The 17,915-nt window shown below is 36.7% G+C and overlaps 1 protein-coding gene across 1 annotated transcript; it reads left to right on the top strand.

Moving 5' to 3' along the window:
- Positions 1-201: 201 nt before the first annotated feature.
- LOC129233303 (uncharacterized protein K02A2.6-like) lies at positions 202-1,387 on the top strand (the record flags this gene model as incomplete). The annotated part of the gene is made up of 1 exon (XM_054867353.1): positions 202-1,387. A coding segment is annotated over exon 1 (1,186 nt), but the record flags the coding sequence as incomplete, so codon positions are not given.
- Between the last annotated feature and the right edge of the window lie 16,528 nt (positions 1,388-17,915).

The following is a 17,915-nucleotide window of genomic DNA, read 5'->3' as shown; positions in this document are numbered from 1 at the left end:
CGGTTGATTGCATGCTTAGAACGTTTACAAAAGTACAATTTACATGTAAATAGCTCCAAATGTCATTTTTTCAAAAATAAGATTTCATATTTAGGATATGTGATCGAGCAAAACAAAATCTCAAAGTGTCCCCTGAAAACTGAAGCAATAATTCACGCACCTCGACCGAAAAATGTGGAAGAATTGAAACGCTTTTTAGGTATGGTTACCTACTATTCCAAATTTTTGCCAAATGCATCATCTATTACTTATCCGCTAAGATATTTACTAAAGAAAAATGTAAAATTCCACTGGTCTGCTAATTGTGAAGCCGCGTTCATCAAATTGAAAAATGAAATATCAAGTGACCGAGTTTTAATGCCGTACCACCCAAATTTGCCTATCACGGTCGCATGCGATGCAAGTCCAACCGGCATAGCTGGAGTTTTATCGCACATGGTAAAAGGTGTCGAGAAGCCAGTGTCATTTGCATCAAGATCTCTAACAGCAGCAGAACAGAACTACAGCCAATTGGACAGAGAAGCTTTGGCTATTAAATTTGCAGTTCAAAAATTTCACAATTATATTTTTGGTAGAGAATTTACATTGATTACTGACAACCGTCCTTTATATAGAATTTTTCATCATGATAGTCTTATACCCTCAATGACATCATCCCGTTTACTTCGATATGCAGCATTCCTGAGTGAGTACCAGTACAAAGTCAAACATAAAAGAAGTGAAGAAAACCAGAATGTTGATTACCTTTCAAGGGCACCATTGAAGCTAAAAGATCCAAACGTTCTACAAGAAGACGATATTATTCACTGGCAAACTATAAATCAAATTTCTACTTCTTCAATTACATATGAGGTAATTTCTAAAGAGACAAACAATGACCCAGAACTGTCAGCACTGAAACAAGAACTCTCATCAGGCAGCTGTAATGATCCTGAATATTCTTTACAAGACGGCATAATTTTCAAAAGACACAGAGTTTACATTCCAGAGAAACTTCGGGCAGATATCCTGAAAGAGCTCCATCACACCCATTTGGGTATTGTCAAGATGAAAAATTTAGCAAGAAGATATTGCTATTGGAAGAAAATTGATCGAGACATCGAGCATCTAGTCCGAGAATGCAGAAGTTGCGCAGAAGTGAAGGACAATCCTGGAAAAATATCGAATCATCACTGGGAAGAGCCTTCGTCCAATTTTGAACGAATACATATCGACTACGCTGGACCTTTCTTAGGATATAATTTTCTAATAGTAATGGATGCAAAATCAAAATGGCCTGAAATCAAAATTCAAAAAAGCACTCCATCTAGTGATTCTACAATACATTTGTTAAAGGATATTTTTAGTGTTGATGGACTACCTCAAGTACTTGTCTCCGATAACGCAAGTATTTTTAAAAGCAGTGAATTTTCAGAATTTTGCAAGGAGTTTGGAATTAAGCATAGACTAACAGCACCAGGTCATCCCGCAACCAATGGCCTCGCGGAGAGAAACGTAAAAACTCTTAAACAAAAATTGAAAACCATGTCAAATGAAAATATTTCAATACAGGAAAAGGTAAGAGAAATTTTATTCCGCTATCGAGCAACACCTCTACAATTTGGAAAGACTCCATCAGAACTGTATCTAGGACGCCAAATTCGAATAAAACTAGACCTATTACGTCCACCAAACAAGGAAAACAAATCAAAGTACTTATCACCTCCCATACCAGACCACAGAAACTTAAGCGTGGGAGATCGCATACAATCACGGTCTTATATGCCAACAATAAGCTGTCATGGAGATTTGGAAGCGTTAAACAACGACTTGGTAAACTGCACTACCTGATACAACTCGATGAAGGCCAGATTATAAAAAGACCCGTCAACCAATTGAGAAAGTGCGAAGTTTCCAGAATTCCAAAAGTAACATTTTCTCCAACTCAAGAAGTAATTTATCCAAGGAGTTCCAGCTCAAGTGGAAATCATTTCGACCCCTTGCCATCAGAAATTCGGATCGAGACGAAACCTCCTGATCCAGTTTCTACTGATTCAAACCGTGCCAGAACTTTCCAAAATCTTCCTATTCGAAGATCAGGAAGAATACGTCAACCACCACCATATCTTGCAGACTATGTAATTTAAGCGTGGGAGATTGTAATATTCCCATGATAATATCCCTGTTATCCTTTCCTCCATGGTTTATAACCTCGATCCAGGCGCCGAAAGAATAGAACTCTAATGCTCTTAGTTCGAGGCTATCTAGTTAGTATTGGTTTCAATTTCGATTTCGATCTCACAGTTCGATAATGTAGCTTTATGTGTACGTTAGTGTAGTTGTGTTGTCCGTAATAAATAAATAACTATGTGTAAATTATATCTCTCTACTCCTCACTAGTAAAATACACTACACCCCTGCAGCTTCTTCTTACCTTGCCTATCAGTAACTGTTCCAGTGAAGGTTACTTTTCAATTTTGAAAAGAATCAAAAATCATTTGAGAAGCTGCATTTCTCAGGATAATTTACAGGAGTTTTCCTTATTGACCATTAAAAATTCTATGACATCAAACATAGATTTCGATTATTTGATCGACACATTTGCCTCTGTTAAAGCCAGAAAGAAGACTTTTTAAAGCTTGCTGTCAGAATTAGTAAGATTTTTTTTTTTTTTTTTTTTTTTGCAGTTTTAAATTGTTTTCTAACACTTTTTCGCCTTAAGAGGCATTTTTAACTGTGATTAGTTTGGTGACTATCAAGTGTTTGGTATTCAAATCCCAGGTTTCCTTTTTTTAAATGTAGTAATGTTCCTTTAAAATGTAGTTTCTAGTATGAAATATTGACTTTAAAATTGTGCGGATTTTCTCATGGGGGAGGGGCATCAAATTCTACTCAGGACCTGGGCACCAGTTTGGCTTGATCGCGCCCTGCAGGTTAGGCCCACGTCTATAAAGAAAACTTCAATCAATAATAAAAATTATTGCGCGGCAAGGGAGGGAAAGAGTGACAATAATTATTCGTATGAAAATTCGCAAAGATTTGAAATGGAACGTCAGCTGAAACAAGCAATTTCCACCTTCAGTGATGGGAATAGTCGAGCGGCAGGCTCATTGGACGGTCGTAAATCCGCCGCTGTAAGCCACGCCTACTCAAAAGGCAGTAATGGCGGGAAAAAACTAATTTTCTAATATCAAACGTAAAGAGAAAATCAACTGGTAGTTAGCAGAGACACAAATTTGAATCCACTGTACACGCAGTTCAAGCAGAAGATTTTGGAGAGTAATTGTTAACTAATCGATAACAGTGTTATTTGATTTAGGAGAGGGGGACTTGTTGAGTTTCGTTAACAGCATTTGGAATTTTGGGCAAGGGGCCCAGGTAGGTGCAAGTCTCAGTTTTATTTCTCCGATTCAAGGATACGATGAGATTTTGTCGTTTTGGACTATTTCTGAAATTTGTAAGATGAGCAGTGAAACGAATGAGCCCTTGCAGTGAAAACATGAGGGTGTAAGTTTGAGGGTTTTCTGCAATCTTTAGTTTTGTGCTGTCCTGCACACACAAGGCAAACAGGGGGTCGAGCACAGCTAAAAGAGGAGTGGAAGAATTCTTGGCAGTTCCAACACTGCATAATGTATTGTAACGGATTCGGTGCGACTTCCACTTTCTTGAAATGAAGACACAGTTCTTGATAAAAACACAGGAAATTTATTTACACTATGTACAGGAAAGATCTTCAACAACTGCTAAATTATTCATCAGCAATTATCACACAACACCGTAAACTCAACGTTTACACACGTATTTACTTCCAAATACGAAAACAACACAGCGAAATGCCTCGCTATAAACAGAGCTAATACACACACTCAGTTCGAAATCTGAATCGAAACTCACTGTTTATCCATCGCTAACGGCTTAAATACACCGAAAAGAATTTTCTCAAATATTCCACACGCTTCTCGAAATGCGTTGACCGTTATCAAATTTTATCAATGAACAGAAAGGGAATAGGGGTCGTATATTTTAGCCATATGAAAAAGGGGTTGTATATTCATTACGGGAAACTATTTACAGGTTACGTTACTACAATAATTACTATTTACAGGATTTGTAACATTGCCCCCTTCCTAAGGACTGCACGTCCCGGGCAGTACAATCCCCAGAAAGAGTGCCAAACTTCTATCACATGTTCACAAATATACACATTAATTAATAACTAACAGATACAGAAAATACAATAATAACAAGAAATATTACTAAACATTAAAAGCAAAAATTATCTACAACTTTTATGTTATCAACCATGGTTGTTTACGTAATACTCATGAACTATGGCCATAGTATGGGGCTAACCGATCATAATGTACAACCCTAGGTTTTGCATTAGGTGATTTTTGGATCCTCACTACGACGTCATTTAGTCGGTTAACGACTTTGTAGGGTCCATCCCAATGCGACTGCAATTTGGGTGAAAGACCTTTCCGTCGGATGGGATTCCATAACCAAACCTTGTCGCCTTCGTTGAATTCATGTCCAGTAGACCTTGTGTCGTATCGGGTTTTCATCTTCTCCGCCGCGATGTTGATTCGCTCTCGTGCGAAGTTATGAACGTCTTCCAACCGGGCCTGGAGATCCTGGATGTACTCCTCAGGCGATGAAGGCGCATCCGGAGGACGACCGAAGACGAGATCACAAGGTAGCCGAAGCTCTCGTCCGAAGAGCATCTGAGATGGGGCAAATCCGGTAGTCTCGTGGACAGCACTGCGGTAGGCCAGCAGGAACAAAGGTAACTTCTTGTCCCAATCCTGTTGATTTCTGGATACCATAAGCGAGAGATTATTTAGGATTGTGCGGTTAAATCTCTCCACCATGCCGTCCGATTGTGGGTGTAGTGGTGTTGTCCTAGTTTTCTCAATTCCGAAAATTTGACATAGGCCCTTAAACACAGCAGAGATGAAATTCCTCCCTTGATCGGAATGAATCTACAAAGGTGTTCCGTATCTCGAGATCCAATGTTGGACTAGAGTCTCTGCTACGGTAGTAGCCTCTTGATCTGGAATGGGATATGCTTCCGGCCATTTGGTGAAGTAGTCGATGGAAACAAGAATGTATTTGTTCCCATCAGCAGTTCTTGGTAGAGGACCCAGGATGTCGATCCCAATTCGTTCGAAAGGAGCTCCAACGTTGTACAGATGTAGCTTCCCTCTGCTTCTCTTCTTCGGTCCTTTACGAGCAGCACAGGCGTCACAAGAATGGCACCACTTCTCCACGTCATCCTTCGCCTTGCTCCAGAAGAAGCGCTCCCGAACTTTATTGAGAGTTTTCAAGACACCAAAATGTCCTCCAGTCGCACTACTATGTATTTCTTTCAGAACATCTGAAATCCTGGATCGAGGAAGTAGTAACTGCCACCTAGATGTCTTGCCGTCGTCAGATTCCCATTTCCGGTGTAGCACGCCGTTCCGTAAATGGAGTGAGTTCCATAAAGCCCAGTATCTTTTTGTTGCAGGACTGAAGATGGAAACGTCCTGCCAGCTAGGGCGTCGACTGTCACTTTCCATGAACTCTAAAATTGGTTTTATGTCGGGGTCTTCAAGTTGATCTTTTCGAACTTGGTCATCACTCCATGGATCAGGTTCTGATGATGTTGGAGTCACTGTCACCTGATAGGCGGTAGGGCTAGTCGTTCCATACTGTTTCTCGATTCGGGAACAATAGTGGCAGTTCTCAGGACAGGGTCTCCTTGATAAAGCGTCAGCATTACCGTGAGATAATCCTTTTCGATGCTTGATCTCCATGTCATATTCTTGGAGCCGCTGTATCCATCTGGCTATCTGGCCTTCTGGATTCTTGAAGTTCAAAAGCCAAGTTAACGAGGCATGATCTGTCCGAAGCAGAAATTTTCGGCCGTAGAGGTAATGATGGAAGTGTTCTACAGCTTTCACTATGGCCAGTAACTCCTTTCTGGTGACGCAGTAATTTCGCTCCGACTTTGATAAGCATTTGCTCCAGTAAGCGATGACATGTTCATTTCCGTCAATTTCTTGGAATAAAACAGCTCCAATTCCCTCGTTGCTCGCATCAGTGTCCAGGATGAAGGATTTTTCAGGCTGAGGATAGGCGAGGATAGGCGTTGATGTTAAAGCCTCCTTCAGTCGTAGAAATGCATCTTCGCATTCTTTGGACCATTCAAACTTTTGCTTGCTCTCCGTCAGCTTATGCAAAGGTCGTGCAATGTTGGAAAAACCCTTCACAAACTTCCTGTAGTACGTGCAGAGCCCCAGGAAACTTCGCAACTGATGGATGTTTTCGGGACGACTCCAACTCCTGACCGCAGATACCTTCTCTGGATCGGTTTGTACACCCTCAGAAGAGATGATGTGACCAAGGTAGTTCACTTCCCGGCGGAACAAATTACATTTGGACGGGCTTAACTTCAGATTGGCTTCCTTAAGCTTTTGCAGCACCTTCCTAAGATTTGCCAGATGTTCTTCGAAGCTGCGTCCCACGATGATGATATCGTCTAAGTAGACCAGACAGGATTCGTAAGAAAGTCCTCTTAACACTGTCTCCATAAGACGCTCGAACGTAGCTGGTGCATTGCAGAGGCCGAAGGGCATCACTTTAAACTGCCATAAGCCTTGTCCAGTTGTAAACGCTGTCTTCTCCCGGTCATCAGGGTGTATCTCAACCTGCCAGTAGCCGCTCTTCAAGTCCAGGGTCGAAAACCACTTGTGTCCGGACAGAGTGTCCAAGGTGTCGTCTATCCGTGGAAGAGGGTAACTGTCTTTCTTGGTGATTTCATTCAGCCGTCGGTAATCGACACAAAATCTGGTGGAGCCATCTTTCTTTCGGACTAAGACGATGGGGGAAGCCCAAGGACTGGATGATGGTTCGATGACATCATTCTCCTTCATCTCTTTCAGGAGGGTCTCAACTTCTTCCTTCTTGGCGAATGGTAGTCGTCTTGGATGCTGCTTAATAGGGGGGTGTTCTCCAGTGTAAATCCTATGCTGCGTTAAATTCGTACGGCCGACATCCTCCGATGCTGATGAAAACAGATGCTTGAAGTCATCCACCAATTGTTCCGCAGCAGTTCTTTGATCTTTCGATAATGCCGCACTCCCAATTAACTTCGATGTCAAGGACTCGGAAGACACAGTCTCGGGGGAATTGATTCTTCTAATGATGCAGTTTACTGGAGTACAAGTTGCCAACACTTCACCTTTTCGGATATTCCTTGGCCTTTCACTCACGTTGGCGACTCTCACAGGAATTACATCCTTGGAAAGGTCCACAAGCGTAGATGCTACCAGCACTCCTTTTAGGCTATTGCTTAGGTTAGGGTATTCAATGAGTCCAAATCGAAAACTATTGGTTTCTTCAATGGAGCCAGGTATTAATGATTCTGACCTTGAGGGAATCGATAAATCTGTTCGGGCTATTATTTGATGAGCGGATTTTACATCACTTTCTGCGGGGAAAACAGCTATGTCTTCTCTCATCGAGTGCAGCTCATTAGTCTTGAAGTCGAGAGTGAAGTCATATTTCTTCAAAAAGTCCAATCCGAGAATGAAGGGGTCCGTGATATTAGCGACGAATGCCGTATGATGGTAGGTGGCATTCCCAAACACTATTTCCAAGTCCACTTTACCGTCAATCTCGATTTTGTCACCTGTCACAGTCTGGAGACTTACGCGTGGCGATGTCCACAGCAGTTTCAATCCAAATTCACGAGCCACATCTGTCCTAATGATTGTCACATTGGCTCCAGTGTCGACAATCAGTCTGCAGGGGTTCCCATTCACATGTGCGTAAATGAAAAGTCCATCACTGCCACTACTAGAAGAGGAAATCTGCAGAGCTCTGGTTGTGGTGTTTTCCTTCCCTCGCGTAGCTTGGCGAGCCGGACAACTCCTTCGCAGATGTCCTTCGCTACCGCATTTCCAGCACTTCTGCTCTTGTTTCTTTTGGGCTGTTATGCTGCTCAAATGTCTTGTCAAGTCACCGAGTTGTCTCTCAAGTTCAGCGAGGTGGGACGACCTGGAATCAGACTCATCAGCTTCCTGAGTCCGGATTAGATGGCGATCCACACGGGTTGCTTCTTGGGCGGCCTCGTATCTCATCGCATACACAACGGCTGAACTCAGGTCTTTGACATCCGCCATCCATAGAGCTTTCTGGATTTCCGGATCTCGAACCCCGTCGATGTAGTAGTTGAGTGCCAGGTTGTCTCGAACATCCGCAGGACAGTCACAAAAAGCAAGATGAGACAGTCTCTCGACGTCCGCCGCTAGCTCTTGCAGGGTTTCCCCGGTTTTCTGGAAACGGGACTTCAACTGGAGTCGGCTGAAATCTTTCTGGCACTTCTCACCGAAGCGAAGCTCCAACGCAGATGTGAGGGCGGCGAAATCCAGGCGCTGGCTGTCCGGAAGGGTCTGAAGAATGTCCGCTGCGTCACCTCTCAGGGATGCTGCAAGATGGCAGGCCTTGGTAGCTGAGTCCCATCCGTTCGCTTCCGCCACTATCATGAATTGGGTCTTGTACACCTGCCACGAACTTTTCCCATCAAATGTGGCCAGTTTAATGGACGGTCGAGCAACAGATGTGGGAGCGCAAAACTGTACAGAGCTGCTTTCCGCTGTCGCCAATCTCCTTTCCAAGTTTTTAATTTTCTCATCCACATGATTTTCAACTGTTGCGATACGGTTTTCTACTGTTTCAAATTTTTCATCAAAAGCATCAACTCGATGCTCTATCTCATTAAATTTATTTTCCATTACAGTCTTTACCGAAGTAAGGTCGTTTTTAATTTCCTCTTGGTTAGAAGCTAAATCATTTTTCAGTACCATTAAATCACTTTTCAATTGTTCTTGATTAGCCGCAATGTCATTTTTTAATTGTTCTTGATTTGCAGTAAAACTTGCAGTCAAATCACTTTTTAATTGTTCTTGATTAGCCGCCATATCACTTTTTAATTGTTCTTGATTAGCCGCCATATCATTTTTTAATTGTTCTTGATTAGCAGCCAAACTTTCAGCCAAGTCGCTTTTCGCAGCATTAATTGCTTCCAGAAGTTGTTTTAATTGGTCATCCATTGCGCGAGTAATCACCATAAAAACAAAGTCTATAAATTCAAACAGTCTTTATAATAAAATGTCCAAAGTCACACTTACTCCAAGAAAGTCCAGAAGAAGCCCCACGTTGGGCGCCAAATTGTAACGGATTCGGTGCGACTTCCACTTTCTTGAAATGAAGACACAGTTCTTGATAAAAACACAGGAAATTTATTTACACTATGTACAGGAAAGATCTTCAACAACTGCTAAATTATTCATCAGCAATTATCACACAACACCGTAAACTCAACGTTTACACACGTATTTACTTCCAAATACGAAAACAACACAGCGAAATGCCTCGCTATAAACAGAGCTAATACACACACTCAGTTCGAAATCTGAATCGAAACTCACTGTTTATCCATCGCTAACGGCTTAAATACACCGAAAAGAATTTTCTCAAATATTCCATACGCTTCTCGAAATGCGTTGACCGTTATCAAATTTTATCAATGAACAGAAAGGGAATAGGGGTCGTATATTTTAGCCATATGAGAAAGGGGTTGTATATTCATTACGGGAAACTATTTACAGGTTACGTTACTACAATAATTACTATTTACAGGATTTGTAACAGTATTTTCCTCTGAGAGATTCGAGGGTGATATTAAAATCCCCTAATTTCTCAAGTGACCAAATTTTTTCATTTTCTACTTGATCTTTCAAGCAAATGAGAAAGAGGGGCAGTTTACATTTGTCCTGTCCAATTTTACGCAATTGCGTAATGTGCGGGGGGACATATCCTTGTATGGCTAATTTATCGGCAATCCACATCAAGTGAGTTTGAATAGGTAGACCGCGGATAAGAATCTTAAGTTGTTTCTCTTCAGGTAGTCTAAGCGTAAGGTTTCCTATGAAATTTTCATCAAGGTAAGTTTTTAATTTTTTGTGCTCCTCAAAAGTAGGCAGAGAGCACATTATCTTATCATTTTTAATTTTGCCGGTGATAGTAATTCCGGCCACTTCAGAATATAATTTTAACCGACCATCAGAGTCGTGAGTACCATCAACCCAATTCGGGGGAACTTTAATTTTCCTAGATCTGAAATTCTTGATAACTTTAAATGAACTTTTCGTAATAGCAAGGAGCGTTCCTTTCTCATTTATTTTATTTTATTCCCTCACTTGTGTAATTTATTGTTTATAAGTGTCATGTAATGCATGATATATGTCTAATTTTTCGATGCAGATTATCCGGGACAGGGCCCGAACACTCGTTCTTCTGGTTACCAGTCGTACGCTCTGACGTTCATAGAACAAGTTGAACTTATAAATTTAACCGAAAACCTCAGTCCAGTGCTTTAAAACAGATTTTTTAACAGAAAAAATAATTTTTTGACTTTGAGTCTATTTTTCGTCAGTAGCCTAAACGATAAGCTTTAAAATGAGGGATAAATCAAAGAACTCAATTAAGAATTGAAGAAGATCTCGCGTAGAAACAAAAAACAGGCTACAGAAATAATATATAAGGATTGCCAAAGAAACTAGTATTAGCTTCAAGCAAGTTAAAAATGCTCCTCCTACGTTGAACTGGCATGAAAACCAGTGAATTGAGGCACTTGAGGAGGCTTTTCGACAATCTACCTGTGTGAATGAGACTTTTCATTGCAGTGTAAAAAAAAAAATATATAGAAATGCACTGAATGTTGCCACTTATTTGAGATTAAACTTATCCAGTTTCAATTCAGATATCAACTACCTCGTAGAGAAAAACCAGCTTCAAAAATCCCATGGAGCTTGTTGACCAGGAGCATGCCAGGGACCTTTGATGACTTGTTTTTAAGTTTTCTTAATAGCTATGCCAGCTTAGTAAATACAATAAAGTTATTTTATTTCTTAAAAATTCGCCAACCATCTGGGGATGGAGACAAACTCCAAAAGGTTCATACCAACCTGTGTGGATAACAATTCCAGAGCTCCCAAAGCACTCTATACAACTTATCTCTTGTATCTGCCGCAAGCGATGCACATCTTGTAAATGAATTAAAATGGACATACGATGTGCAAAACCTTATCTATGTCAAGGCCAGAGTTCCGCAAGCGATTGATGATTAAAAGAAAATTTTCACAAATCATTTAGTTACTATTGCATGTAAAAAGTCGGACAAATATTTCTGTGCTTGAAAAATAAAAGAATATAAAACAGCGTATAAAGGCATGAATTAGTAGGAAAACCGTATACAACATTTCACCGATCCGATAAAACTTTTCTCCAGTGTCTCTTCTTCCATAAGCTCACACCTTTAGCGTTGAAAAGTATTCCTTGTAACCCCGAAACAAGAGAATACAGTTTTCCTGCTAATTTGTGCCTTATACGTTGTTTTAACTTCTTATATTATTGCATAATATCAGCAAGATGCTGTTTTATTTGGCTATTTTACATTTGAAAATTTTCTTTTAATCATCAATCGCTTGTGGAACTCTGGCCTTAACATAGATAAAGTTTTACACATCGCATGTCCATTTTAATACATTTACAAGATGTGCATCGCTTGCGGCAGATACAAGAGATAAGTTGTATAGAGTGTTTTTAGAGCTCTGGAATTGTTGTCCACTTAGGTTGATATGAACCTTTCGGAGTTTGTCTCCATCCCCGATGGTTGGCGAATTTTTAAGAAAGAAAAGAATTTTATTGTTTTTACTTAGCTGGTGTAGCTATTAAGAAAACTTAAAAACAAGTCATCAAAGGTAAAGCTCCATGGGATTTTTGACGCTGGTTTTTCTCTACGAGGTAGTTGATATCTGGATTGAAACTGAATAAGTTTAGTCTCAATAAGTCGCAACATTCAGTGCCATTTCTATATATATATATATATATATATATATATATATATATATATATATATATATATATATATATATATATATATATATATATATATATATATATATATATATATATATATATATATATATATATATATATATATATATATTTTTTTTTTTTTTTTTTTTTTTTTTCTTCTGTCTTTGACCATGTATAGTTGATTCTGGTTGATGAACCATGTTGATGACGTCATCAACATTGCTAGAGGGCCAGAAAAATTTGTTTCCCGGGCTTTTTGGACTCGTCTACCCATGTACTATCTGAATCCAAAAGGGCGTACTGGTAGCCAGCTGTGAAATATTTTGGCGTAACTATCAGCTACTTAACCCCACTATTCAGCTTCAATTTTATGAATTATTTGTTACTCAAAAGGAAACCAGAACCGCATTATAACACGGAAACAAAAACAATCGCGAGGTTTGTTGGACGCGCTAAAAGCTCCATCTATCGGCTCAAATTGAGCTATATTTTTTGGTCCGTTTCAGCTTCGGAAATCGGTCGAAAATTACAGGCTCCTCAAACAGCGCAGCGTTGCAATCCTCGTAAGCTACGCGTACGCACTTTTTCTTCCTTTTTGACAGCTGTTAAATGAGCGTGAGTGCTGGCCGATTGCAGGTAACCATGCTTGGACAGCTATATTATATATCCACCAGTATTTTACAACGTAACATGTAATATATAAATAAAATGATACATTCAGCGCTTCGTGAATATAATAAAACTTGATGTTGACGCTGTCATGTGAATCTTCTCCGGTCATGGAGAAGGTCCAATTTGAAGGAAATAAGCTGTGAGGTAAGGCTCGTAGGGTAGACCGATCAGTGAATGAACCGTTAAGGACAATTTCATTTTTTAAAAACCCTAGTAATTTTAAATTTTATACGTTACAGATTGTGATAGTTAAAACATTTTAATTGATCTATGTAAATATCTCCAAAAAAACGAGGGAACTTAAATGGTACCGCTTCCCACTTTTTTAGATGTTTAAAGAAAAAATAGCACAACGACCCAGTGAATGAACACCTCGAACCAGTAAATGAACACAAATTAGTCCAGTGAATGAACAGGATAAATTTTGATTAACTACTTGACTAACTGAGAAACTAAGTTTCTTTGAGATCTATCTATATATCTATATAACTTTCTATATCTATTTATCTATCTATCTATTTATATAACTATCTATATCTATCTATATCTTTTTATATCTCTATCCATCTATCAATATACCTTTTTATCTATTTTTCTATCTACAGATCTATCGGTCTATCTCTATGTCTATTTACCTATTTATCAATGTACTTATCTATTTTTCTATCTATCTACTTATCTGTATCTAGCTATCTATATATCTATCTATCTATCCACTTATCTATCTATCTACTTATCTACTTATTTATCTATTTATCTACTTATCTATCTATCTATCTATATATATATATATATATATATATATATATATATACTTATCTATATACTTATCTATCTACATATGTATCTATCTATCTCTCTATCTGCCTAACTATCTACCTATTTATCTATCTATCTATCTACCTGCGTTTTTACCTGTCTATATATCTACTATCTAAATCTATATCAGTCTTTCTACCTGGCTATATATCTTTATATTAGTCTCTCTATCTACGTATCTGTCTATTAACCACTACCTATCTATTTATCTATCAATAAATCTATCGATCTATCTATCTACCTACCTATTCTATCTCTATATTTATCTATATATATATATATATATATATATATATATATATATATATAGATAAATATAGAATCAAGTCAAAAACTATATTTTCAAGTTAAAAACTTCCACTTTGAAAAAATTGAAACCGTATCTTTCTAAATATAAATTTGTCAATGAACAATGTAGAGATTTGATCTCTGATCTTATAAATTACAGAATCGGGTTTGAATTTACAGCTAAAGAAAATATTTATTTCACTATTTCCTTCCAACAGAAAAGTTTCGATAATATTCCATTTCACAAAATTATAAATAAACTGGCAAATTATTTTCCACTAAAAAATAAACAAATCATAACTGCCTTTAAATATTGCAAGCCTTTTTGCAAAAGTATTTACAATTACCGTGATGTTGCTTTTTCGCATACTGCTGATGATTTTCCATGTTTATGCAATCAGGACAATTTTAAGGAATTTGTCGATGCTGATCACAAGCACGTAATTACTGGTAATTTACATATTATAAAAAACACAAATGTCAGATATTTAATGAATCTCGGTGCAAAATTTAGACTCAACAGCACTTGCAAATTCAGTAAAGCAGTTCATATTTTTAAAGTTAACATTCTTCGATTCATTAAAAAAGTTGCATACTCGCACGCAATACCTTTTGAAGCATTCCAAGAATGGAAAGATCTATTAACCATTGAATTTAAAACTTTTTTAGCTAAACAAATTAACAACGCAGAACACCAATATCAAAATTTGAAAAAAGATGAAATCGAATATATCAATAATTTAAAAAAAATTCTTTGTCTTTGTTCCAATTGATAAAGCTGCCAATAATTATGGCATCATTTGCAAACATTTCTACGTTAAACAAGTCTTACAAGAACTTAACTCGTCTCTTTATTACGAAAAATCGAATCTTTCTACAGATGTGATTATTAAACAGTTTATTGCATACAATAAACTTTGCAAATCGAATTTTTCATACAGTTTTACAATTTCTAATTGTCAAAATCTGCCTTTCATATTTATGACGCCCAAATTCCACAAATCACCAGTTAAATTTCGTTTCATTTGTTCTACTACAAAAAGTTTTGGAAAAAATATCAACATCAAATTACAGTCTATTTTGAAAAAAATTTATGATTTTCTGAAGGTCAAATTTATGCATACGAGCTATTTCTGGTGCATTGACAACAGTTTCGAAATCATTAAAAATCTACAACGCACACCTAAATCAATTTACACATTTGACTTTGAGAATCTGTTCTGCAACATTCCCATCGAAGATTTATATACAACTTTGTTAAAACTTTTTGACATATTTTGCATTGGTGAGGAATTGGGCATCGACAGGAATTTTTTCAATAGTCTTTGTCATTTCTGTTTCTTTAACAATTTTGTGACTTTCAACAACTTTATTTTTAAACAAATACATGGAATTGGCATGGGCACCAACTATTCCAGCACAGCTGCTAATCTGTATCTCTTTTTCTATGAATTTAAATACACAGTACAGTATAATAAAAAACATGATATTTTCAGGTATATAGATGACATCCTTATCTTCAACAAAAGTATGGATGACATTTTCCCTTTAATTTATCCACAAAATCTACAGCTCAATAAAGCCAATGACAACTTTCTGTCTGCCGATTTTCTGGACATTTCTTTCAAAATTGTTGATTCTAACCTTATTACAGATATCTATGATAAAAAAGATAACTTCAATTTTTACACAAAAAGTATGCCACATTGGTACAGTAATTTACATAAAAAGATCTTCATTAATATTATAATTGGACAGCTAAGCAGATTCTTTAAAATTTGTAGCAACAATTCTCAATTTAATAAACAAATCTTCAAATTTGCTGCAAATCTCTACTATTACAATTTTTATCCTGCCAATTTCACATTTTATTATCTTAATTTGTTCAAGAAATCTTTTCTTCAACAAGGACAGATTTAGTTTCCACCCAAACAACTGCGATTTGGCTACAGTGTAACTGGGTAACTTTGATGATAAAGAGTGCTGAAATCCTTTCGACAGGAAGGTGCTTTTTGGATGCCCTGCCCCAGCGACCTGTTCGATTGGCGTGGCATCGGATTTTCGTCTCTGGCAAATGGATACCTAGACATAGACATTGTTGTCGACGAAATGTTTGAAATCATGTGGTATGTAATTTTTTCTTTTTATTTTGCAGGTCAGAGCTGGGGGGTTGGTAATACATGACAGCATATTACTAATAAGCATACTATTTACATTTATAAAAATTATTGCATATATACAAAAAATAAGCATATATAACGTTTGATAATTTTCCTGCCTTCTATATTAAGCCTTATAAGTAGCTACACATATTAGTTCGTTAATTCAAATACATATACTTTTACTTCTAATCAATTTTGCTGCATGTATGATACTGACCCGCACAGAAACCTTGCAGAATATTTAATATGCCAGCTGCTCCAGCTCTTCGTAAACGTAGCAGCAGTTTAATACCCATGATTTCATCAATTCTTGTTTTCAATGTTCCTAGTTTATTTTTTAACGTTCCATGTTCATTTTTGTTGTTGTTATTGTTGTTTATCTTCGTTGTTACATACACTTATTTCTGTGCTACCCGTGTATGTGAAACTACACACTTTACTATATTTTCAATACATTTAACTACTTTAGCTGCAACATTGCGCTGTTTAAATGTAGAATATTTTACATCAATTTTGATCATTATATTATATATATATATATATATATATATATATATATATATATATATATATATATATATATATATAATGTATATATGTACGTATATATGTTATCTCAGGACATTGATTTTTTATATATTAAGATTTAAAAACATTGAGTCTATATTCCAACTTTTTATAAAATATTTCTTTACTCAAAAATGTTTTCAAAAATAATTTAATAGCGATTCCAGTGATTTAAGATTCGTATACATTAGACAAAGAAACGGATTGAGATGTTTGTTTATGTTGCGCGCGGTGTATTGAGTAACGCTGCGCGTAACAGCACTTAAAGTAGGGGAGTGTGGGGAAAAATGAATGCGTTTTTTTTCAAAAAAAAGCAAATCGGAAATTTATTTTAAAAATTACAGTACATAAAGAAAGAACATTGTATTTTATAATAAAACTTGCGTTGAAACAGTATTTTTTATTTTTGGCAGTAAATTTGAGAATACAAAAAAAAAATGTGGGAAATTTTCACGGGGCAAAGTGAAAAATAAAATATTTTTCTAATGAAATGTTTTCTATTCGATTATAAAACATATTTTTGATCAAAAGGATCAGTAAATAATAGGTTGAATAAATAAATGAAAAGATAATGAAACAATAAACTAATAATTAAATGAACGAATCAATGAAAGAAAAGAAAAATAAATGAGAAAGTAAAGGAATAAAAGAAAAAGAAAATAAGTGAATGAACGAATGAATAAATAAGTGAATTACTAAATGAAGGAATGTAAAAATTTAATTAATAAATGAAAATAAAAGTGTTTCACATTAAATGATTGAATGGGTAGATGAAACAAACTATTTCACTTTTGCCCCATCCACTTTGCCCCGTATGCACTTGAGTAATTGTACAATTTATTTTAAATACAAATCAGGCAGTGAGAAGCAAAGGGATGTAAGTGGACATTTTCAAGTTTTGAGTAAAACGTGTTTAAGGATAACATCCTAGGTTGCATTTCATTGAAATTTGTTTCTAAATCATGTTGAGTAGCAGAAACCACCAGGGCTACTAGTACCATCTCTTACCAGAAGACAGAGGAGAGGTTCCCCTACCATATGTACTGGTTAGCTCCAAATTTTTAATTTTGCCATTTACATCCCTTTGCTTCTCACTGCCTCAAATGTACTTATATTAACTAAACCAATCCTGCATTGAATATTAGGAGGTCTCAATTAATACTTAAAATGTTAATACCAAGTACTTAACCATTTTATATTAACAAAAATAATTTTTGACTTACAGCAAAATATTACAATATGAGTATCATTTTTTAAAAATTGCATGTATTACCGAATTCTTTAATCTTCGGCGGTGTTTTTTTCCTGACTGGAATGGACTGCATATGGTACTACATATTCAAAATAATGCAGTGAAGCACCGTTTATACGTTTTTGAAGGGACTGTATGAAAAAAAGCGTACAAACGAAAAAACGTATAATAGGTATAGGTTAATGTGTATTAGACTTTGCAGGCACCAATTTAAAAAACGTATAATTGATAAAAACGTATAAAAGAGG

Source organism: Uloborus diversus, unplaced genomic scaffold (genome assembly GCF_026930045.1).
Source record: "Uloborus diversus isolate 005 unplaced genomic scaffold, Udiv.v.3.1 scaffold_319, whole genome shotgun sequence".
NCBI lineage: Eukaryota > Metazoa > Arthropoda > Arachnida > Araneae > Uloboridae > Uloborus > Uloborus diversus.
Note: the sequence above shows the minus strand (reverse complement) of the source record. Positions and strands in the feature narration are given on the sequence as shown.